Source organism: Marmota marmota, unplaced genomic scaffold (assembly GCF_001458135.2).
Source record: "Marmota marmota marmota unplaced genomic scaffold, marMar, whole genome shotgun sequence".
NCBI lineage: Eukaryota > Metazoa > Chordata > Mammalia > Rodentia > Sciuridae > Marmota > Marmota marmota.
In genome coordinates this window covers 1,373,460-1,397,668 of record NW_025999891.1, presented here as the reverse complement: position 1 = coordinate 1,397,668, position 24,209 = coordinate 1,373,460, and the positions used below count along the sequence as shown (strand labels likewise).

Here is a 24,209-nt window from a genome sequence, read left to right as displayed (position 1 = left end):
CTCCTGAGTCACTGGGATACAGGTATACATTACCACCCTCTTTTTTATCCTCTTATAAACCGTTTTTTAGGGCTGGGGTTGTGGCTCAGTGGTAGAGCACTTGCCTAGCATGTGTGAGGCACTGGGTTCAATTCTCAACACCACATATAAATAAATAAAGGTGCATCAATAACTAATCAAAATATTTTTTTAAAAAGTTTTTAACCTAGAGATATTTCCTTATATATGTTGCAGCATTTTTTTTCTTTTTTTCTAAATTAAGTATTTGTGTGGCTTTTTCATAATTTATTTAATCATCCCTATATTGAAAGACACTTGGATTGCTTCCATGCTTTGGCTATTAAAACAGTGCTGTAAATGTCTGAAACCTTGGGTTTGATCTCTTGCACCTTAAGAAAAAAGAAACATTACTACAGTGAACAATTTCATACATAGGCAGGTATACGAACTCAAGGGATTTGGTTGCCACAGATAAGATGACTGAGTTAACTGTTAAATGTATCTGGTTGGTAAATACAATTAGGTATTCTACTTCATATCAGATAGTATCATTTTTATATTCCTACCAGAAGTACACAAAAATATTGGTTTCTTCATAGCCATGCCAAGATAGTACACTATTAATATTTTGAATTTTTACAAATTTGATAGATGAAAAATGGTATCTAGGTGTAGTTTTAACATGTATTCTGAGCAAGATCAGCATAAATGTTTAAGCACCCTGTTGGTTTTATTTTTGTTTTTCTATGGAGTGGCTATTCTTATTGCCCATTTTTCTTTTGTGTTGTTTGCCTTCTCAATTTCTAAGAGTTCTTTAAAAAGTAGGGGGTATGGGTGAGGTGGCACATACCTGTAATCCCAGTGACTAGAAGGCGAGGATCACAAGTTCAAGACTAACATGGGCAGTTTAGCAAGAGTGTATCTCAAAATAAAAACAAAAAAAGACTACAAACTCCAGTGCCAAAATAAAAGTAGGGGAATTATAAAAAGAAAAGAAAAAGTAGAGGGTCTAGTCCTTTGTCTCTAATATGAATTGTAGAGCCTTTTGACTGATTTGCTTATGGTGTTTTTATTTTGCTATGTGGTAGGGTTTTTATTTTTTTAATGTAATTGGATTTGCCAATTATTTTTTATGACTTCAGGATTCTGAGCCATAATTAGAAATGTCTTCCTCACTCCAAAGTTATTAAGGCATTAGCTCATGTCTTATTCTAGTACTTGCACATTTTAGTTTTTACATTTAAGTCATCCAGGCTGCTTCTGTCTTACTGTTGTGATTTCTTAACTGGTGCTGTTATTGGCTTTACTTTCACATAATTTGAAAAATTTGTAGGTTTGCTCTGTCCTAGTTTCTCTAAATTAAAGATACAGCTTTTATGTGGTATGTGTGTGTTCACATATGTGAACATACATAGGGTAGCTTTGTGTTCTTATTGCTTTGTATGGTTTTTAGGAAAAGTGGCAAGATTTTGGAACTAGGCCATCACCATGCTCTTCCCAGTAATGGAACCTGATGGATATTTTTACTTACACAAATAGTAGTAATTTGGTGCTTTAAATTGGAGAGGGAAAACTGGAACTTACCAGGTAAAGTGCCAAATAATTAGAATATCACATTTGTTTTGCAATAGTAAAGTTTTATTGAAATGAGCACATTGGTTATCACATTCTCAGCTTTTAGAAGGAGTGCTAAGGTAAAGCAATAGTTAGCATCCCTGGTGAAATCATTGAGTGCAATAGGGGCAGGGAAGTGTGCCTGTAGCCAACTTTTATCACCGTTGGCCAGGTTTCTAATGCTTTTTATGTTGTATTTAATTGAATGGTTAATTGAATGGACATTTTATGATTCAGGGACAAAAGTGTTTGTGATAAAGATGGAGATGGAAATGCTGAAAAATAATTATTGCTTGAAGTCAGATCTATAGCTGTGGAAAAATACTTCCTTTGTCTCAATATCCAGTTTAACGGCCCTTCCCTTTCTTCAGAGTCTGTAAAAGTGCACAAGGATAGGAAAATATTTTGCTGTTCAGGATTATTTATTATAGAATTGTTACCAGATCAATGACATTGTTGGGCCATGATGGAATATTGTTACAGCTGCCTTGTAGTATATTCACAGTAATGGTTTCTAATTTTCTATTGTGAAAGTAAGGAAACTTGTGTTAGTAGGCAGAGAACTAAAATCAGATTTTTATATCCTCCTAGTACATAATCCTGAACCTGTTACTTGTCAGGTGACCAGTAAAATTGGTTGACTAAATCAAGCCCAGAAATAAGCAGGATTCCAAAATGTGCATTGAAATTTAAAATATGCATGTATAGTACCATTACTAGATTAAGTAAAGATGATTACAGAATTTCTGAAGTGTAAGAAATAAAGCTTCAAACAATTTATACTTCACATAATACTGAATTGGATTATTTTAAATCTTTCATACTTACTACTAAATTTTGTCAGCGTATATGCTTGTGTATAAATTCTCTGTACAGGGCTGGGGATGTGGCTCAAGCGGTAGCGCGCTCTCCTGGCATGCGTGCGGCCCGGGTTCGATCCTCAGCACCACATACCAACAAAGATGTTGTGTCCGCTGAGAACTAAAAAATAAATATAGAAAAAAAAACATTAAAAAAAAAAACAAAAACATAAATTCTCTGTACAGATATACTGTTGCTAATAATATTGTACTTAAGTATACTCTACAATTCTTTTTAAAAAATTATTTATTTTATTCATTTTAGTTATTGATGAGCCTTTATTTTTTCATTTATATGTGGTGCTGAGAGTCGAACCCAGTGCCTTACACATTCAAGGCAAGCACTCTACCACTGAGCCACAACACCAGCCCCAAAACTTAGTTATTAGTATTTTATTACTGACATTAGTTGGAATTCTTTTCAGTCTGATTTTGTCTATTTTGTGTAAACAGAAAATTATAATTATGATATTTATTCTTTGTAGTTGGTATTAAGAAAGTACTTGCTGGGGCTGGGGCTGGGGTTGTAGCTCAGTGGTAGAGCACTTGCCTGGCACATGAAGGGCCCTGGGTTCGCAATCCTCAGCACCACATATAAATCAATAAAATAAAGGTATTGTGTCCAACTACAACTAAAAAATAAATATTAAAAAAAAAAAAGAAAGAAAGTACTTCTGGTAAAAGTTGTGATTTTTGTTGCTCTGTATACTCCATTAGCTATAAGCTAATTTTTCTCTGCTCATGACTCACCCACTATTATAATAGATAATAAAAATGATAAGTGTGAGTGCAGGTAAATCAAGGCGTCTGGCTTTTTTTTTTTTTTTTGCCACTAAGCCACATCCCCAGCCCTTTTTATATTTTATTTTGAGACAGGGTTTCTCTAAATTGCTTAGGGTCTCACTAAGTTACTAAAGCTTCAGCCTCTGGAGTCACTGGGATTACAGGTGTCCACCACCAGGCATGGCTAAAGAGTCTGCTTTTAAATATTTCCCTTCTGTGTCAGAGCCAATGATGTCAAACCAGCACAGATCAAGAGTCTAAGAATTATAATGTTGATCCATCTTATTGTAATGGTTTGATTTGCAGGTGGCATAAAGCAGAAGATTATCAGAAACTGAGTTTCAACATTACTGCTGTGCAGTATAATTTTGATATTTAGAAAGATTGCACTTTATTTTTTTTTCCTCCAGTTATTTCTTTTATTCTGTTCTTTTTTTTTTTTAATTTTTTATTGTTGGCTGTTCAAAACATTACATAGTTCTTGATATATCATATTTCACACTTTGATTCAAGTGGGTTATGAGCTCCCATTTTTACCCCATATACAGATTGCAGAATCACATCAGTTACACATCCATTGATTTACATATTGCCATACTAGTGTCTGTTGTGTTCTGCTGCCTTTCCTATCAAGATTGCACTTTAGCTGAGTTTAAACTGATATATGTGAGGTCTTGTGAGCAGCTGCCGTGTCGCAGTGCATTAATTGAGGGGTTGCTATTTAGAATGCACCAAGATTCTTACTATCCATTTGTTGGGCTGTTTCATATCCCAGTATGGTTCAAAGCAGGAAGGAGTTAAGAATTGCTCTTTTGTTGGGCCCATAATCCCAGTGGCTCAGGAGGCTGAGGCAGGAGAGTTGTAAGTTCAAAACCAGCCTCAGCAATTTAGTGAGGGCCTAAGCAACTCAGTGAGACACTGTATCTAAATAAAATATTTTAAAAGGGGATGTATATATGTATGTATGAATAAATAAATAAATGTGCTATTAAACCGATTAGTAGCTTTTCCAGACATGGTTATTAGTTATGTTCTATATAATTAGATTTATTAATGCCAGGACTAGTTGTTTAAAATTTGAAATTAACTCTTGCCTATAATCCCAATGACTAGGGAGGCTGAGGCAGGAGAATTGCAAGTTCATAACCAATCTAGACAATTAAGCAAGACACTGTCTCAAAATAAAAAGGACTAGGAATGTAGTTTGATGATAGAGTGCCTTGGATTCAGTCCCAAGTAACACACACACACACACACACCCACTCTCCCCGCCCCCCCGCCCTTAACTGCATATAGTGATGTGCATGGACATACATAAACCTGAGCTCAAGATTAGGTTTACTCTTCCCAGCTGTGTGACTTTGGGTACTTCATTTACATATCTAACTTAGTTTTCTCATCTTTTTAAAAGGCATAGTACTGTCTACATCATAGTACTAATACTTCCTGGAATAATGCACTTGACCTTGAACACGGTGCATAGTAAGCCCTCAGAAAATGGTAGCTATTATTAAATGGAGACTTGCTAGATGTTTCATCGGATCTTAATAATCCAAGGGTCATGCCAGATTTGGTGGCACGCGCCTGTAGTCCCAGCTACTTGGAAGGCTGAGGCAAGAGGATCACAAATTCAAGGCTAGCCTGGATAACTTAGTAAGACTGTGTCTGAAAATAAATTTTTTTTTAAAGTTTTGGGATATAGGTCAGTGGTAGAATGCTTGCCTAGCATGTGGGAGGCTCTCGGTGGAATCCTTAGTACTGCTTAAATAAATAAATGTTAAGACTGTATATCATTGCTATACTTATATTATGGTAACATTAATTTTAGTTCACATATTAAAATGTAAAAAATGTGCTTTTTAGAATAGGTAACTAAGTAATTTACATTTAGTTCTTTTTTTTTAATTTAATTTTTTAGTTGTAGATGGACACAGACTTTTGTTTATTTTTATGTGGTGCTGAGGATCAAACCCAGTGCCTCACACATGCTAGGCGAGCGCTCTGCTACTGAGCAGTTCGTTCTTCCTTTTTTTTTTCTTTATTTAGTTATTTATTTTTTCGGGAGATGTGGTCTTGCTATGTTGCCTAGGGTAGTCTCAAACTCCTGGGCTTAAGCAGTCCTCCTGGCTCAGCCTCCCCTAAGTATGGGGTACTATGAGTACATGCCACTGCACCTGGCTACTTAACCATTTTTAAGTGCATAACTCAGTGACATTAAATCTGCTCACACTTTTGTTCTTCCATCACCACTCTCTATTCCAGAACTTTCATCTTCCCCAACTAAAACTCCATACACACTCAACTCCCAGTTCCCACTCCTGTTCATACCGGTAACCACCCTTTTTTTGGGGGGGGGGGGTAACCAGGAATTGAACTAGGGGCACTCAACCACTGAGCCACATCCCGAACCCTATTTTGTATTTTATTTAGAGACAGGGTCTCACTGAGTTGCTTAGTGCCTCACTAAGTTGCTGAGGCTGGCTTTGAACTCTTGATCCTCCTGCCTCAGCCTCCGGAGCCACTGGGATTACAGGTGTGAGCCACTGTGTCCAGCCCTGGTAACCACTCTTCTACTTTGCTTTTCTATATTTGACTATTTCCGCTTCCTCCTAAGAGTCAAGTTATCTTTTTTAATTTTACTTTTATTTTTTCGGTACTGGAGATTTAACCCAGGGGTGCTTTACCCCTGAGCTACATTCCCAACCCCTTTTTATTATTATTATTTTTTTTGAGACAAGGTCCTGCTAAATTGCTTAGGGCTTCACTAAATTGCTGAGACTAGCCTCAAACTTGCAGTCCTCCTGCCTCAGCCTCCAATCCCAATCCCTAAATTGCTGGGATTAAAGGCATATGCACCGCTGAGTATGGTGGCACACACCTGTAATCCCAGTGGTTTGGGAGGCTGAGACAAGAGGATCGCAGGTTCAAAGATAGCCTCAGCAAAGGTGAGGCATTAAGCAACTCAGTGAGACCCTATCTCTAAATAAAATACAAAACAGGGATGTGGCTCAGTGGTTGAGTGCCCCTCCCTGAGTTCAATCCCTGGTACCAAAAAAAAAAAAAATAGCCTATACACCATTGCACCATGCCTGGCTCAGTTACATTTTTACAGAAATTAAATATGCGTAATCAACAAGAACCAGTGACTGTTTCCTGTTCCACCAGTATGTGAAGCAGCAGACAAGACCCTGAGAAAGGGACATTTTTTTCCATATTTTTAATTGTTGCATTATAATTATACTTAATAATGGGATTCATTTTTACATATTGGTACATGCACACAATAGAATTTGGTCAGTATTGTTTCCTAGCATTTCCCCTTACCCTCCTCTCCTCCCTGGTCCCTGAAAAGGAAAGGGACTTTTTAGATTGTTTAGATAGTTTAGACATTTTTGAGACTATATAGAAGAAAAGGAGGAACTGGGGTGGGAGATAGTAGGGGTTTGTATTTTATGGTTTCATTTTTAAGTGTTTAAACTTTATTTTTTTGGCATGTATTTTAAGAAGCAAGTAAAGATAGTTCTTCCCCCAACCAATTCAGTACTGTTTACTGAGTAACTCATCTTTTCCCTACTAATTTTTTCAAAAGTTTCATTTAAGAATTTAAAACTGTTTTCTTCACAAGACACATTGTTAAAGGAGACAGTTCTCCCATGCCGTTTCTATGACACTTTTGTAAATTCAGAGATAATGGAAAAGCTAAAAAGTAAGCATGAAAATTTGTGTCAATAATCTAGGTCCTTTTTCTGTGTAAATAAGATCTCAATTTTTCTCTCCATAGGAAGAACTAAAGAATAATTCTATTTAACCTTTTTCATTTTATGCTAGATTTATTGTACTCTAATGACACAGTTATGTCTCATTTAGCTATACCGCTTAATCATAATAGTGGCAGAAGTAAATTAAATCAGTATGTAACATGCCCATTTGAGTTAGGACCTTGGGAAGTCCAACAGGAACTTGAACCCAGCAAGTTGAAGAAGGCAAAGACAGAGTGGCAAATGGGGAGCTTTGCTAGCTATGCTCACTATTAATGTTTTAGTACACTCTAGGACATTTTTCTGAGCTGCCCTTGTGTGCTGCAAGCACTCTTGGTGAGCAGCCCAGATGAGGTTGACTTCTATCTTGAAGCCAATTACAAAGGCAAAATCAAATTCCATGAATCTAATATTTTAAAGCATGGGGCATGTTTTACCATTTTAACATTCTTCAACTTCATAAACATTTGTATAAAGGGCAAGGGGCAAATTTTTATTTTCTGCTTGAGAGACATGTTCATTTCCCCTCCTCTCCTTTTAATCTTCCTGTTTTCTTGACACAACTGCTTCTGAACTCCATTCTCATCTCTCCCTGCTGTGACAGTTCACTAGCGCTTCACGGTACCTAAGACTCTTTCAACTCTTATTTTCCGCCAACTGTCAGATGCGAAATAAGGTTGCTTTGGGAGGGAAAGGGGAGAGTCCTTTCTGAATGTCTCCTTTTCCTTTGAAGCAGGAACACTTCAGAGACAATTGAACTGCTTTTAGATTTTCCTACCACCCAGCCTTTTCTTCTGATAGATCCTGCCATGAACACACGGTTCTGTTGATGACATCTATTTGTTGCTATGGAAATAGTGGTAGTGTCACAGATTCAGCCCAGTAACTTTACTGCAGGTTCTTGCAGGAGAAATGGGCAAGGCTTTAGGGGAGAACCTCATTAAAACTGAAAGCCATCAATTATGAGCAGGTGAAAGGTAAATGGAGCTAACCTTTTCTACAAGGAAAACAAAAAGCGAACCCCTAGCAAATTCACCACATGCATTTGAATGCCCCAGCATGAATTCTGACCTATGAGAAATAATAAATTTACACTCTCTTGGAGTATTTTTTATACTTAAATTTAAGTCTCTTAGCTCAAATTATTTGCACTAAAATGGCCTTTCCCTTTTGAATTTCAGGACAAGGGCAGCAGCAAGTAGTTCCTTCCCCCATCTCAGCAGTCAGTGCACCAACCAGCAAGCCCCAGCAACAGAATGGGAGCTCGGGAGTGGGTAAGATTGCCATGTGTTGGACGTGTGTTGTTTATGTATGTCAGGTTTTTTAATGCCTTAAAAGTTACTCTGGACTGAAGGGAATTTCTCAAATGCCATTCATGATAGAGTTATGAAGAATAATTGCAATTCTTATTGTAGAGCATGTGGTTGAAAAAATGAAAGTCTTTGAAAGATGCTTAACAATATGTCTTTTCTTATTAGAATCATATACCCTTCTCAGTTCATCTGGTGGTTTCTCACATCTTTATGTTTTACACCCTCTGCCTGTGAATTTGCATACCTTTTAAATTCTTGCCTTTTAATGATCTAGGATCCACTTATTAAATTTGGCTTGTCTCTCTCCAAGTTTCTCACTTTGGGATCTCCTGAGTATTTGTTGTTTGCTTGAAGACAAAATCATTTATATTGGTCATAGGTTCTGCTTCTCAGTCTCATGGATGAGAAATAATTTCTCCTTTTAATTTTCTCTTCAGCAAGTCCTGAGAGGCCCTGATGGAATCATTTTATTTACTGTCTGGCCTTTGTTTTAGGGACTACTTGCTCTGGAAGTCAATAGTGAGACTTAACACTTTGTAGAATGTGGGTGGATTTATTTTTAGAAGTTTGTTTTTCTGTTACAACATCACCTACACCTCTTCTTCTCTTCCCTTCCATTATTAGTTTCTATTTTTCAATGCAGGATGCTGAGAACAGCAGGGTTAAGACATCATTGATGTTTCTGTGAAACTTTTAGGACATACTACTTTTCCCCTTTGGTCTTTGTTGTTTTTATCTATTATCTACCTTATAATATCTGTGTATCTCTCATCTATCCGTCTCCCTTTATGAGTGGATCTACTTATACACAGCTCTCAAATTATGGACTGTTGAAGGGGTAGTGGAATAGATTATCCAAAATGCTAAATAACCACAAAAGCCTCTTCCTTAGACTGAAATATAAATAATACAGTATTTATTCTTTCTTCTCCCTACACAGATTCATCTTTCCATCTATCTGTTGAATTACATTGAAATTTATTTATTTACTTATTATAGAATATAATTTTATTTTATGTTACTCTGCTATTACATAGGGCATAACTTTTTTTTAAAGATCTTTTTTGATATGGACACAATGTCTTTATTTTCATGTGGTGCTGAGGATCCAACCCAGTGCCTCACATGTGCAAGGCAAGCGCTCTGTCGCTGAGCTACAACCCCAGCCTCATAGGGCATAACAGGCTTTTTTGGGACTACAGTCAATGATTAGCAACACACAATAGTGGTCCAACTCTCTAAAGGAGGACAATCACTAGACAAACTGGATACTCTCTCACAAGTGCACAGATCTGCATGGAAATGTACTAAAGTTTTAGACTTGGACTTGTGTATTTTTATTTCCCCTTTCTGGTGTATTAAGAAATGACATGCACTTTAATTTGCCAAAAGCGATGCTTGTATTCTGGCAGCAACATGCTACTTCTATTACATAGTAAAGTGAATATCAGAACTACAAAGGCAGGAAGTGTAAGTGAATTTTTACTGGGAAGGGAAGTTGTCAACTTAAATAGCGGCAAATGATGAGTGAAGGAAACTCCCTATTATCACAGATAGACATGACCTTCACAACATGGGATATAGGAGACATTTAAATTTGTGACACACACACACACACACACACACACACACACCCGCTACCCTCCCCCCTAGCAGTCAGGAAATGTCAAGTGCTTTCCTATTTGATCTAATACTTCAGGATTCCTGCTAAAAAGGAATAACAGTAAGAGTATAGAAAGGTTGCTTACTGGGCTGGGGGTATAGATTTGGTAGAGTGCTTGCCTTGCATGCACAAGGCCCTGCGTTCAATCCCCAGCACCACAAAAAGAAAGAGAGAGAGAGAGAGGTTACTTATTGAAAGGAAAGCCTTAAAGAAGAACAAGGAAGGAAATGTAGAAATTAAGAAGTCATTTAGAACACTCTTTAAATTGCAATTAACTACATTTTCTTATCTTCACATAATACAAAGCACAGCTACCTAAGAACTGGTTCAGATTACTCAAATACCACATACATTTTTAGTCTTCTACTAAGTGTTTGGAATTATGTTTATATGAAATGAAGCTATTAATACTTTTCTACAGCAGTAACTGCACACCAGGAAAGCCAAGACAAACATAAATCAAGGAATGAGTCTTCCCAAAGCTGCAGTGTGAAAAGACTGTAAACAGTTGATTCCATACACATGAATGGGTTTCTTTGCTGTAGGAAATCCAAGTGGAATAAGGAATGGAGATGTGTAAAAAGGTTTCTTGAAAGAAGAAGGATTGGGCTAGGGATGTGGCTCAAGCGGTAGCGCGCTCGCCTGGCATGCACGCGGCCGGCTTCGATCCTCAGCACCACATACAAAGATGTTGTGTCCGCCGAAAACTAATTTTTTATAAATTTTTTATAAATTTAAAAAATAAATATTAAAAAGAATTCTCTCTCTCTCTTTCTCTTTAAAAAAAAAAAAGAAAAAGAAAGAAGAAGGATAACACCCTGTTTGCATTTAGTTTTCAGCCCCTTCTGCTACATCAATTCTTCTCCTGCCCTGTCTGATATTCATAATGTTAAGTTGTCTCAAGCAACTGCATGATGAGGGTGCTGTCCTTGTATGAGTCTTCATTCAGTGTATCAAGTTCTTCAAGGACCTCATCAAAAGCCGTTTAGCCAGTGTGCAGGCGAGCTCTAGGTTATTAAGGTTCTCATAGTAAAATACAGAAAAAATAAGAGCCAGCCCCAGGCGGATTGGGTGTGTGGGTTGCATCTCTTTCTTGCTTATATCAAATGCCTTTGATAAGCTCCTTGGGAATTATCTATAGTTTGTTTCCGATCATCACCACATGCAACTTCAGCAACATACCGGAAGTAATCTCCTTTCATTTTCAGAGAGAAGACCTTACTCTCTCAATTAATTGCATTGGCTATTAAATACTTATCCAACAATTCCAGCACCGTGGTGCAGATGGACCTCAGCTCTGACTCCACTTTCTCCTGATAGCCCTTAATAAGCTGCAACTTCTTGTCGGAGGTGTTGGTCTTCTGCTCAATGCTCGAGATCACCCTCCAGGCGGACCTGTGGACCCCTGAACACGTTCTTGTAGGCCACCAAGAGCCAGTTGCGCTCCTCATTGGACAGCTCATGCCCTGCTCGGTCACAGCCTTCATGCAGGTGGCTGTGTCATTGTAGTGCTTGGCCTGCTCGGCCTGCTCAGTCAGCTTGGCCTTCTGGGTCAGCTGGGTCTTCTTGGCACAGGGACCGGGGCTGGGGGCAAGGCCAGTGAGGACGAGCGCCAGCCCTGATCGGGAGTTCTCTTCCTCTAGAGCTTCTGGTCCCCTCGCACCCGCAACGTGAGTCTTGAAATTTATTTATAAAGATTATTTAATATACTCTACATTGGATAGTGAAAGACAATGACTGCATGTGTACTGAGGGGTGGCTACCTAGCATACAAAAATTGGGTGGAGCTAGGCGTGGTGGTGCAGGGTAATCCCAGTGGCTCAGGGGGTGGAGGCAGGAGGATCTCAAGTTCAAAGCCAGCCTCAGCAATTTAGTCAAGCACTAAGCAACCCAGTGAGACCCTATCTCTAAATAAAATAGAAAATAGGGCTGGGGGTGTGGCTCAGTAGTCAAGTGGCCCTGAGTTCAATCCCTGGTACCCCCCCCCCAAAAAAAAATTGGTGGAAAAAAATTGGATGAATGGATGCTTATGAGTGTAATAAAATTGTGTATTTTATATTGTATATGTATATACACATACATATATTCTGTCAAATATATGTGTATTTCCTAGCATCATCTTAAGATCATTATGACTGCTGTGTATGTGTTTATCTCTCCTCACTCCCCAGTTAGAATAGGGAATTTTAGGATCTGGGCCATTCCTGTGTGTATTTCTCACTAAGTGCTACAAACCCTTAGAATAGTGTGTGCATGCTGTGGAAACTCAGTAAATAAATGGTGAATTTATATTTTTAGCCAAATTCTATTCGGAAGAAACATTTTGGTATAAAATGTAGGAGATCATTGAACTAAATTAGGTTTTCTGAATAGGAGGTTGAAGCTTTAGAGATGCAATGTGCATATAAAGAAACTCATCTAATACTGCAGGGCAGCCACACAGGCTTAGGCAAGGCTTCACAGGACACTCACCTATGTTGCTTATTTGTTTTTTGGTACTGGAGATCAGCCCAAGAGTGCTCTACCACTAAGCTATATCCCCAGCCTTTTTTAATTCTTTTTTTTTTTTTTAATTTTGGGAAAGGGTCTTGAACTTGCATTTGCAGTCCTTCTACCTCAGCCTCCTGAGTCACTAGGGTTACAGGTGTGTGCCACCCACTTACCTATCTTGACCAAAAACTGATTCTTGCCTTTTGCTAACTAAATGGCATCCTATAGACTTTGTTCTAGACTCTTTCTTCCTGTGGTGGTGTTTTGAGCTGATGCATTTGTGATAGGTGTCCTTCACCTCCCACATTTGTCCTCTAGATCCTTTACCATCTAGTCTTTCTTTTTTGGGGGGCAGGCGGTGCTGGAGGTAGAACCTATGGCGTGTCTCATACTGGATTAGTGAGATATCCTTAGCCCTTGCTTTTCTTTTCTTATGAGACTAATGACTTGCCATTAGTTTTCCCAGTCAAGAAAGTTGATTTTCTTTCTCTGGCCCATTATCTTGACCATTGATGCAAGGGAAAGTTTTTGGAGGGTGAATCTCAGAAAGTGTTTTGTGCATACATTACCATTGTTATCCTCACCTTAGGGCTTAAGTCATCAGATGGATTCCTGAACTACTGTGTGCTCATCCTTCCTTCCAAATGGCTTTTCTGGCCTCTTGTTTCAGTCTGTCTGATTGCATATCTCTCAGACACTGTAAAGGAAAAACTTTGCCTTTCATTTTATTTAATTTGACCGTGGTATATCAGCAATAAGAATTATTATAAAACTTTATTATAAAAGTTCAATCAAATCATCTTTTGTGTGTTTGTAAAGGTTCTACTGCATCTAAGGCTTTTGGTGCTCCAAAGACATTTGGAAAACCTGGAGGAACCAGCCTATCATATCCTTCTGGGGGGACACAGTCCAAAGTGGTACCCATTGCCAGCCTCACCCCTTACCAGTCCAAGTGAGTTGATGCATAGGTCAAGTACAGAATGTAGTTACAAAATGGTATAGGAAGTTATTGTGAGCTCTAGTGTGACTTAGGTGTGAACAGTCACCACACTAGAGTGGGTTTCTTTATTCTGAGGGGAGGAGAGTACAAATTACAACAAACTTTAACTTTTCTATCAAAATGAATAACATAAACAGCAATCTGCCATAGCCTGTGAGGTTTCATTCATTTTTGAAGAATTTAAAATTTAAAATATTTACTGCTTGAAGAATAAATCATTAGGCTTGTGAATAAAAATAAATATTTGTGCTAATTCAGAAGGCATTTTATCTCATATAAGTAAGTGACTTTTGGTCTAAAAATTGTTGCTATAATTTAGTTTGGCTAAGATAATCTGTACTATTTGTATTAATCACGTAAATATACCCTGAACATGTATTTGTTTTATGTGACTTTTTTTTTTTCTATTGAAAATTAGTTTTTTTTCTAGAATTCTTTCAGATATGCATTTATTTATTCTTCAATATTTGGTGATATAGATAAAATTCCCCTGTGAAATTGTAAGTAAGGAACCCAGTATGCCCAGCACCTGCTTTTAAGATGGGTACTAGGCTTGGGTCTTGTCTCTTGGGCCCTGCCCCTCCCTCCCTTTTTTGTTCATCCTAGAAGTGGTGATGGAACCCAGGGGCACTCTACCAATGAACTGTACCCATATCCTTTTTGATTTTGTATTTTGAGACAAAAGTCTCACTAAGTTGGGGGACTGATCTCAAATTTGTTATATTCCTTACTTAGCTTCCTGAGTTGCTAGGATTATGGGAATATGCCACCACGCCCAGCTTAATGGGCTTTTTCAAGGTCATACAGCTTCAGTGTGTTTTCTTTTGGTGGTCCACAGACACAATGTTCTTTGGCTTATGTTTATAATTGGCATGCATTAGAAATGAAACAGGAGTTTGATACCAGTTATATCAGTTCCAAAAACTGAAAATAGTGGCAAAATGTAATTGCTGGTATTACTGCATTTTTTAGCTTAGATCCTTCCATTAAGGGAAGATTGTTGCCTTGGTGATGGCTTTTGGAGAAGGCAGAGAGTTTATACATTTACTTACTTGACAGAAGAATGATTTAGTGTTAAATCACCTTGTGTGTTTTACTCTTTGTCTATCCTATAAACTGTCAAATCTGTATATCATCTTGGGGTTTAATTAGCTGGATTAAAGTACAGCTGACATTGACAAATGGAATATGCATAAGATAAGAAAGGCCATAGGAAGATGATTTCTTACTTCATCTTTATTCCAAGTAAGACACCAAACACTGATGTGACCTGTTTGGTTTTTAGGTGGACTATTTGTGCTCGTGTTACCAACAAAAGTCAAATCCGTACCTGGAGCAATTCTCGAGGAGAAGGGAAACTTTTTTCTATAGAACTGGTTGATGAAAGTGTGAGTATATGCCAAGTGGATCTTAGGCTGAGCTCTGCTGGCCTATGTGGTGGAGATGTGGTTTTTCTTCTGTTTTGCTTCTTAGATGCTATCTGGGGTAGAGGGTTAAAGGTCATACATAAAATCCTTGAACTTAAAGGAAAGCATTTGTTGTGTTAGAAATTAGTTTTCTAAATGTATAAGTTGCCTCACGGGTACAAAAAAACCTGAGATGTTCTGTCTGATTTGCTGGAAGCTTAGTTGAAGCCCTAGGATGTAATATCTACTAATAAGCAAATTGGGGCTTTGACCCCCAACAAAAGGCAGGCAATAAGCCACCTTGTATAGTGAACGGTGTGTGGGAAATGGGTTCTGTCTGGGCAGATTGTCTATATGCCTTATTTAAATGAAACAGAACCCTGATGGTAGGACAAAATTCCTGAGCCATGGAATCTTGAGTTTTGATAACTGATTCGCCCATAGTTTTGTTTATAATGGCTAAATTATACTTTTAAGTATTCTTTTCAAACTGATGCATATTTCCTATTGGCTTGAACCCCCAAAAGTGAGGGGAAAGAATAATTTATTTTCTTCTCTTTTATGGAAGATAGTGTAATTATTATCAAAAAACTAATTTTCTGCAAGTTGTTCCACTAATCTGAAGTTGACTAAAATTCCAGCATTTATTTTTTCTTATTCTGTACCTTTTTTTTTCTTTCCCCCCTTGGTGGTACTGGGGACTGAACCTGTGGGCACTACCATTGAGCTATATTCCCAGCTTTTTTATTTTGAGACAAGTTGTCACTAAATAGTGCAACCTGGCCTTAAACTTGTAATCCTCCTGCCTCAGCCTCCCAAGCAGCTGAGATTACAGGTGTGCTCCATCATGCCTGGCCATCTGTATGTAACATTTTGATTGACTGAAAAATAAATGTGAAAATCAAATCACAAGCAACTTAAAAATATTTCTTGAGTGACATTTTGGTAGTGATTGCTGAATGTGAAGTAATTCATCACCTAGGTTGCAAGTGTGAGAAGCTGCTGAATCATCCTGGTTCAGCATCCTTCCTGTGGGCTTCAGTTGTGTCCTTAGTATCTAAAATTTGTTTATTGTCAGAATATTAAACGTGTCATTGTTTTGTTTTAAGTTTCTAACTTGAGGTTAGAAAGCATGATTAAAGCATGATTATAGGATCAGCTAGTTGAACTCTTGTTTAGTCAGCAGATGGCTTAAGTATGATTTAAGATGTGGGTTTCTGGTATATATGCAGCCTTCTCAATCAATGGTCCATTTTGTGCTTGTGCCACTGCTCAAAGGTCTTTTTGTTTGTTTGTTTGTTTGGAACTGGGGATTGAACTCAAGGGCACTTAACCACTGAGCCATATCCTCAGCCCATTTTTGTATATTATTTAGAGACAGGGTCTTGCTGAGTTTCTTAGCATCTCACTAAATTGCTAAGATTGGCTTTGAACTAGGGATCCTCCTACTTCAGTCTCCTGAGCCACTTCACATTTAGCAATCACTACCAAAAATGTCACTCAAGAAATATTTTTAAGTTGCTTGTGATTTTTTTTATTTTTCAGTCAATCAAAATGTTACATACAGATGGCCAGGCATGGTGGAGCACACATGGTGGAGTTACAGGCATGTGCCACTGTGCCCAGCTCAAAGGTGTCATCTTGATGCTAAAGTGGCCTGCCTTTTCATTGGTTGAACTCAAATGTCAAACACCACAATCCTAATCTACCCTCACTTGCTTCTACAGGGTGAAATCAGAGCTACTGCATTCAATGAACAAGTGGACAAGTTCTTTCCCCTTATTGAAGTTAACAAGGTACGAAAGTGTTGATTTAAAATTGATGCAGTTGGGTGGTACAGTGAGAACAGAGATGCCCCTTCATTGGAGGGCAGTAAAGGGTTTTTATGCCCAATTTGATAAATTATCTTGCATTCAGTGGCTTGGCTTCTTTTACAGGTGTATTATTTCTCAAAAGGCACCCTGAAGATCGCTAACAAACAATTCTCTGCTGTTAAAAATGACTATGAAATGACTTTCAATAATGAGACTTCTGTCATGCCTTGTGAAGATGATCATCATTTACCTACGGTTCAGTTTGATTTCACAGGGATTGGTGACTTAGAGAATAAGCCTAAAGACTCACTTGTAGGTAAGTCCAAATTTGAGAGAAAAAGGGTGGTGATGATCAGTTTTATTTGCAGTATATGGGGAGCTTAAAGACTTACAAGCTTGTCATTAAGCCTTGGTCATGTTATAATGGGAGCCTTGACCTCTTTTAAAACTTTGTTTTTGTGCTTTAGACATAATTGGGATCTGCAAGAGCTATGAAGATGCTACTAAAATCACAGTAAAGTCAACCAACAGAGAAGTTTCTAAAAGAAATATCTATTTAATGGACATGTCAGGGAAAGTGGTGAATGCTACTCTGTGGGGAGAAGATGTAAGTACTTGACGCTTAGTAGAATGCTCCACAGGTTGGCTGTCTTGTCCTATAAGTTGTGGGGCTTTGGTCATGTGGGTGTCAAAGGGTTGTACTGTCGCAATTATTTGAAATCTTTTCTTTTACTTTTGTGGAATGTACTATGATTTCAGCTTTCTCTGGTTAAAATGTTCTTTCCTGTAACACTAGGAAAGTAATGATAGATTAGTTTTTATATATCACTGAGCAGATTTGTTTGAGGTCTATCTTGTATAGATTTTGTATACATTGATTATATTCACTCTACTGTTGACTCTTTTCTATAAAAAATACTTTGCGTGTTCTTGATGGTGACATTTGTGTGCATTTGGTGTTCATTTGGCAGGCTGACAAGTTTGATGGTTCTAGACAGCCCGTGATGGCCATTAAAGGAGCCAGAGTTTCCGATTTTGGTGGACGGAGCCTTTCCATATTGTCTTCAAGTACTATCATTGTGAATCCTGACATCCCAGAGGCCTATAAGCTTCGTGGATGGTAGGTTTTGTAGGACTAAACTAGGATAAATTATTTAGTCTAGGCTTGGAGAAGAACAGGTTACCATCAGTATGTGAGTTCTTTGCCAACTAAAAGGCTTCACTATTAAATGTAGCAGTTTCCATATTTCCTGGTGGTGTTACACCTTCTGAGAGGATGATTTTAAAGCCCTTAAACCGACAAGCCCATAATCCATGACAAACCTGGACAGTCCAGGGAGGCTGTTAGAATGTGAGTACTATATGCTGACCTCCATCCTGCCAAAAAAAGGGTACCAAACTGTAGCAGCAATATGGGGAAGGACTGCATGGAGGGCAGGACTGCATGCTTACACCGTGAGCTACGGGGGTCTGGCATGGAGAGAGAATGTGCTTTCTTACTCTGTGAACTCTCTGGTGCCAGTCACATCTCTAGTATTACTTGGACTCTGGTAAAGCATGGTGGAACATTGGGATTTTTGTTGGCATTATATTGCTATTCCCAAAGCACTCAAGGGATGAGGAGAGCCTGTTGAAATCTCCTCACAATATCTAGCTTTTTAAGGCATTAAGACTCTGCTATAAAAGAGCACTTCACCCTGAAACATGGTATGCAAGAATTGATGTGGTCAGGGAAAACACTTTAACTAGCCCAGGCTTAAATAATTTGTATAGCTGGTCACAGGGACATGTGTGTCAGCTTCCAGCTGTGTCTTAGGGTTTAAGTGACTTCAGAATTGGCTCATATTTCATACTCCTCACTTTGTTTTGAGTCTAATGTGAACCAGTAGTGTAGTATTTAAGTAGTTTCATGCAATGTATTTGGAGTGTTCATGTCACTTTAGCCATCCCCATGAGTACAGTCCACATATATCTATTTAACTATTCTGGTAGGTGGCATTGTATTATAAGGCAGAGCCCATTATAGTATGACTAGAAATAACCACAGCTTCAGTTTGTTCTTGTTGCTTGATTTGCTTTCCAGCTCTGGAGTTCGACCCCAGGTTAATTGTGTGCCCACATTTAAGTTGTTCATATTTCACTTGTCAATAACTGTGATCCCTGGCAACATAAAAAGACATGGCTGTCCCCAGAACAAAATAACTTGGCATTGATCAAAGAGAAGTTTGGTGCACATACCCCAGATAGGCAAGGATTCGTGATGTTTAGATCTTGACTCTAACAAAGTGGAATTTTTATTGTAAGAAGGGCTGCCTCTCTCCTTGCTCTGTTGACTCCTGATGAGCTGTCTTTGGTGGCAAATGTCTCCTTGGAGTTTTTGAAACCGTAAACTTTATAGCTAGTAGTGGTGAAACAGATTTATAGACCTTGCTATGCCTCTGTGATGGATTTAGCTGCTTACCTGACAGAATGAGAAGGCAATTGTCTGCAGCTTAGGGCAACATCCATTCTGTAAGATGGTCTCTTTTAGGAAGCCTGTTCTGTACATGGTTAGCTTTTAGTTATACACCTTTTGGATGATGTTGGGCATGTTTTTAATCTCAGACTGACTACTGCCTGCCACAGGTGTGTTTCTGAACCACCTTCTACCTGGTCTCCTTTCCTTCACATCACCTAATAAGTGATCAGGAAGTATGATGAATTTTAATAATGATTCAATACAAATTAAGTTTAAATTGGCATAAGTAAAATATCACTAAGAAAGTAATTTCAAAAAAAAAGGAGATAATGCCTTCTGTTAGATTACTTTGGGTTATATAATTGTTGAAACTATCAGGCTTTAGAAGTTTTCTACCATAGAAATCTTTTTTGACTAACTTATTCCAACATGTTAACTGCCCCTTTTCATACTAAATACATTTCAGTGATGATAAAAATCGTCTGCAGCCATTGGCACACATCTGTAATCCCAGCAATTCAGGAGGCTGAGGCAGGAAGAAAGTTCAAAACCAGCCTCAGCAATTTAGGGAGACCCTGTCTCAAAATTAAAAAATGGACTGGGGATGTTGCTCAATGGTAAAGCATCTCTGGGTTCCATCTCCAGTACCAACAACAACAAAAAAGGCATCTGGCCAACTGAGATGAGCATTAGTAGCCCAAAGGATTATACCATAGATCCCCATTATTACTTTCTCTTTTTGACTTCCTGTGTTACTGTTTTGAGGCTGTAGCCCAGCCACTCTTGATATGCGTGGCTAATTTAGAAAGAGGGTCTATGGTACTTTGGCACTGTTTGTTTTGACCACTGGGGGGCATCAAAGCAAATGAGATAACAAAGGACATTTGGTTTCTTCAGTAGACTTAGGGTGCAGTAGAAGATACTGACTTGAGTCCATATGACCATGACTGATGTGAAAGTTGGGTGCCGGGGCAGAGAGCTTATGTCTGGTATATAGAAACAGGTGGCACATTTGAAAAGTACATAAAGTGCCTGTCCTTCCCACTGGAGCTGTAGCTTAATGGCTGTAGCTCAGTGGCAGAACACTTGCCTATCTTGTGGGGAGCACTGGATTCGATTCTTAGCACCACACAAAAAGGAAACAAAGGCATGCTGGTCATCTACAACTCAAAAAATAATAATAATAATAAAGAAGTGCCTGTCCTTGTTTTTTTTTTTTTTTCAGGTTTGACTCAGAAGGACAAGCCTTAGATGGTGTTTCCATCTCTGATCTGAAGAGTGGAGGAGTAGGAGGAAGCAACACCAATTGGAAAACCTTGTATGAGGTTAAATCAGAGAATCTGGGCCAAGGTGACAAGGTATCTTGTTCCTCACATTCACAAGATCATAGAAAATGTGTACAAAGGGATGAGTTTTGAAATGTGGTTTGTCTTGAAATCTGGTTTCTGATCAGAGCCATAATTCTTACCCAGGGCTCCCTGCCCAGAGGGTGACACAGTGGTTGAGAGTCACCACCAGAGTGAAGGGCTGTGCTTGCAAATAGGAATATGTTGTGGCCCCCTAGTATGTTGAGGCAGAAAATGTGAAAACTTCTTAGAGGGATCTTGAATAAGTGGTAATAACCAAGCTTTGTATAATATGAACTGACTTCACATCCATATTTCTTTTCTGCAAATCAAAGTGTCACATATCATGGAGACATTTTTTGAACAGAGCATTAGTCAGACTCGGTGTCAAGTGTCCAGCAGTTCCCATATGCTTTAACCTCTCATAGGCTGAGAGGACTGGCTCTGGTATTTGACTTAGTTGCAGCTTTCCTTTCAAGGTTTGTACTTAATGACCCCTATCCCATCTTGATCTAACCTGTTGTGTCAGTAAAGTATTTAAATCATTTATTTCTCTTTTATGCTTCCCCAAATAGCAATCCCTGCTCCTTTCTTGTCATCATATACGATTTAGGTTTTAGTCTCTTATTGTTTCATTTCACCGTACACCCCCATCCATCATTGTCATGAACAGCAACTTATGACGCTGTTATATAATATCTTGATAATGAAACATTGGACAAAGCTGTGTTGTCCTGTCACCCAAATTCTTTCTTAACTTAAAGGTAGACAATATGTAATAAGAAATCGGACATATAGGGCTGGGGATGTGGCTCAAGCGGTAACACGCTCACCTGGCATGCATGGGGCGCTGGGTTCGATCTTCAGCACCAAATAAAAATAAAATAAAGATGTTGTGTCCACCGAAAACTAAAAAATAAATATTAAAAAGTTCTCTCTCTCTCTCTTTAAAAAAAAAAAAAGAAAAGAAAGAAAGAAAGAAATCAGACATATAAAATACCTGTCTATACCTAGACTTCCAAGTTGAGTCTGGACCTAACCCACAAATACAGAAAACCACATGCATGCTGGGCATGTGCTCTACTGTTAGGCTCATTCCCAGCCATAGAACCATCTAAACTGGGTACTAGCCCTGGCTCATCCACGTTGTTTTGCCTCTTTTGGTCTGAGGTATCTAAAGACACGGTGATGCTGACCTGACTCTGAATTCAGGGTACACCCAGAGTCAACTGCTACCTGCCAGTACTAAGATCTGAGATCCTCTATGGGGTGCTAAAAGAAAAGACAAATATCAACAAAAATCCCCAAAACAAGACTTATCCCTTGCTAGATTTACTCATTCATGATTTCTTTGCTTAGAAGGCACATCTCTTAGGCACTGGTATTTTTGTATTCTACTGAATGACTCAGACCAGGGGTTGGCAAACAAGGCCTAGGGTCTTGTCTAACCTGCCACCTATTATAAAGTTTTAATGGAACATAGCCACATGCTTCCATTTACATGCTAACCGTGGATCTTCTTGTCCCATAATAGAGGGTTGAGTAGTTGCAATAGAGTGTATTATTGAATAGCTCATTGGGCCTAAAATATTCACTGTCCAACTTTTTTTTTTTATATTTATTTTTCAGTTGTAGTTCGAAACAATACCTTTATTTTATTGATTATATGTGGTGCTGAGGATTGAACCCAGGGCCCCTAATGTGCTAGGCAAGTGTTCTACCTCTGAGCCACAACCCCAGCCCTCACTGTTCAGCTTTTAGCAGAAAAAATCTAGCTTTATCTCTGGCCTAGACAAAGATAAAGGTGAATCTAGGGCCTAGAAATCACAGTCCTTGATTTTCATGTGGGAGGATTGGTTAATCATAGCTGCATTAGATTTTTGTGATCTATATTAGTCTATTTCCTAGATTTGTAGCCTCTAGAGGGTCTGAAGCTAAGAAGGAACAAGTTTTGTCTTGCCTATAATCTTCAAAGATGAAAACCATGTCAGTTTTAATTAATTAATTGAGTCTAATTTAGAATATTTTCTTGTGTTGATAAGGAATTATATGCTTTAAAACTTGGTTTACTACCTTTGTGGGTTTTGTAAGCAGTACAAATTATTTCTGAATTATTCAGAGTGCATGATTCCTTGTACTCACTTTGTGAGCTTAAGAATTTGAGTACATGTATGTAGGCTTTGAGCCACTTGTATGTAGGCTTTGAGCTGCCATTGAGTCCAGTCCTGAACATAGGCTTGGTGCTCAGTGTCCCATTGTCATTCTTTTCTTCTGAAGGCAGACTATTTTAGCTCTGTGGCAACAGTGGTGTATCTTCGCAAAGAGAACTGTATGTACCAGGCTTGCCCAACTCAGGACTGCAATAAGAAAGTGATTGACCAACAGAATGGATTGTACCGCTGTGAAAAGTGCGACAGTGAATTTGCCAATTTTAAATACCGCATGATCTTGTCGGTAAGTAGAATGGGTAGATGAGAAGCAATGTGGTGTTTTTTGAGTCATTCCCACGTGCCAGGCACTGTGGATACAACAGCAGAAACAAGATCGTTCATGGTAGGAAGCTTACAGATGAGTAAGTGCTGAAGAGCTTATTACTGTTCTATAAATAAGGAAGGAAGGGCCTTTCACTCAACTGAATAGCAGTCTGTTTTCAGCTACTAAAAGCTTTTTTTTTTTTTTTTAATGCCAGAAAGTTATGTTGAGATGCCCTGGCTGATTTCAGTCTTCTGTGCATGTCATAGAGCTTACAGTATTGGTGGCACTCACCTGCTAACAGTTATGAAGATAAATTAATTTGAAATGGCATTTCTGGAGAGCAGTAATTGTACTTATACAGCCAGTGCCTATATTTAGTTATTTTTCTTATGGATAATTTGTTCTTCAAGCCATGGTAGGAATGTGACTGTGTGCTCCTATGGGATTGTTGCTTTTTTGTATTGTAAAGATTGTTCATTTTTCTTTCATGATAGTAACTGGTAATGATACAATAAAACAGGCACTCTTGCATTTTTCCACACAATGATTTGGCAATAATATATCAGAAACCTTAAAAATGTTTATATTTCCTGTCAGGAAGTTGGAAGGCTGAGGCAGGAGGATTGCAAGTTTGAGGGTAGCCTTGTCAACATAGCAGATTTTTTTTATTTTTTATTTTTTTTGGCGGTGCTGGGGATTGAACCCAGGGCCTTGTGCATGCGAGGCAAACATGAATTTTTTGGAATTTAAAAATAAATAAATAAATAAAAAATAAAAAAAAGTGCCAGGGACATAGTTCAGAGACATATGTTTCAATCCCCAGCACCACAAGGAAAAAAAAAAAAAACTTTAGTTCATAGCACATTGCATCTGGAGGTGACCTAGATTCCATGTGCCTGGAGTTTGCATCTGGAGGAGAGTTTGGTTAGGCTCAGTCCCCACTCAGCTCTGAAATCACACATCCACAGCCTCCATATTAAACTCCTTTCTATATCTTTCACAGTTTTTAGGATATAGTACAGGTGCCCCTTAGCTTAAATGGATTACATCCTGATAAATCCATAGTAAGTGGAAAATATTCTAAGTTGAAAATTTATTTACTATACCTACCAAACATCATAGCTTAGCCTTAGCCTTACCTACCTTAAACATGCTCAGAACATTTTTAATAGCCTATAGCTGGGCAAAATCATGCAACACAAAGCCTGTTTGGTCCCCCCCCCCCCCCC

General features: G+C 38.4%; 1 protein-coding gene and 1 pseudogene across 1 annotated transcript in view; one reads left to right on the top strand and one right to left on the bottom strand.

Annotated features, from left to right (window-relative positions):
- Positions 1-24,209, top strand: part of Rpa1 (replication protein A1) — a 54,481-nt gene that overhangs the window by 23,833 nt on the left and 6,439 nt on the right. The window contains exons 6-14 of the mRNA XM_015501006.2: positions 8,197-8,289; positions 13,301-13,433; positions 14,767-14,869; positions 16,615-16,683; positions 16,825-17,017; positions 17,169-17,308; positions 17,673-17,821; positions 20,385-20,517; positions 22,783-22,959. Of these exons, the coding sequence (XP_015356492.1) occupies positions 8,197-8,289; positions 13,301-13,433; positions 14,767-14,869; positions 16,615-16,683; positions 16,825-17,017; positions 17,169-17,308; positions 17,673-17,821; positions 20,385-20,517; positions 22,783-22,959 (1,190 nt within the window). The remainder of the gene's footprint in view (positions 1-8,196; positions 8,290-13,300; positions 13,434-14,766; positions 14,870-16,614; positions 16,684-16,824; positions 17,018-17,168; positions 17,309-17,672; positions 17,822-20,384; positions 20,518-22,782; positions 22,960-24,209) is intronic.
- On the bottom strand, positions 10,820-12,811 carry LOC107155122 (annotated as a pseudogene).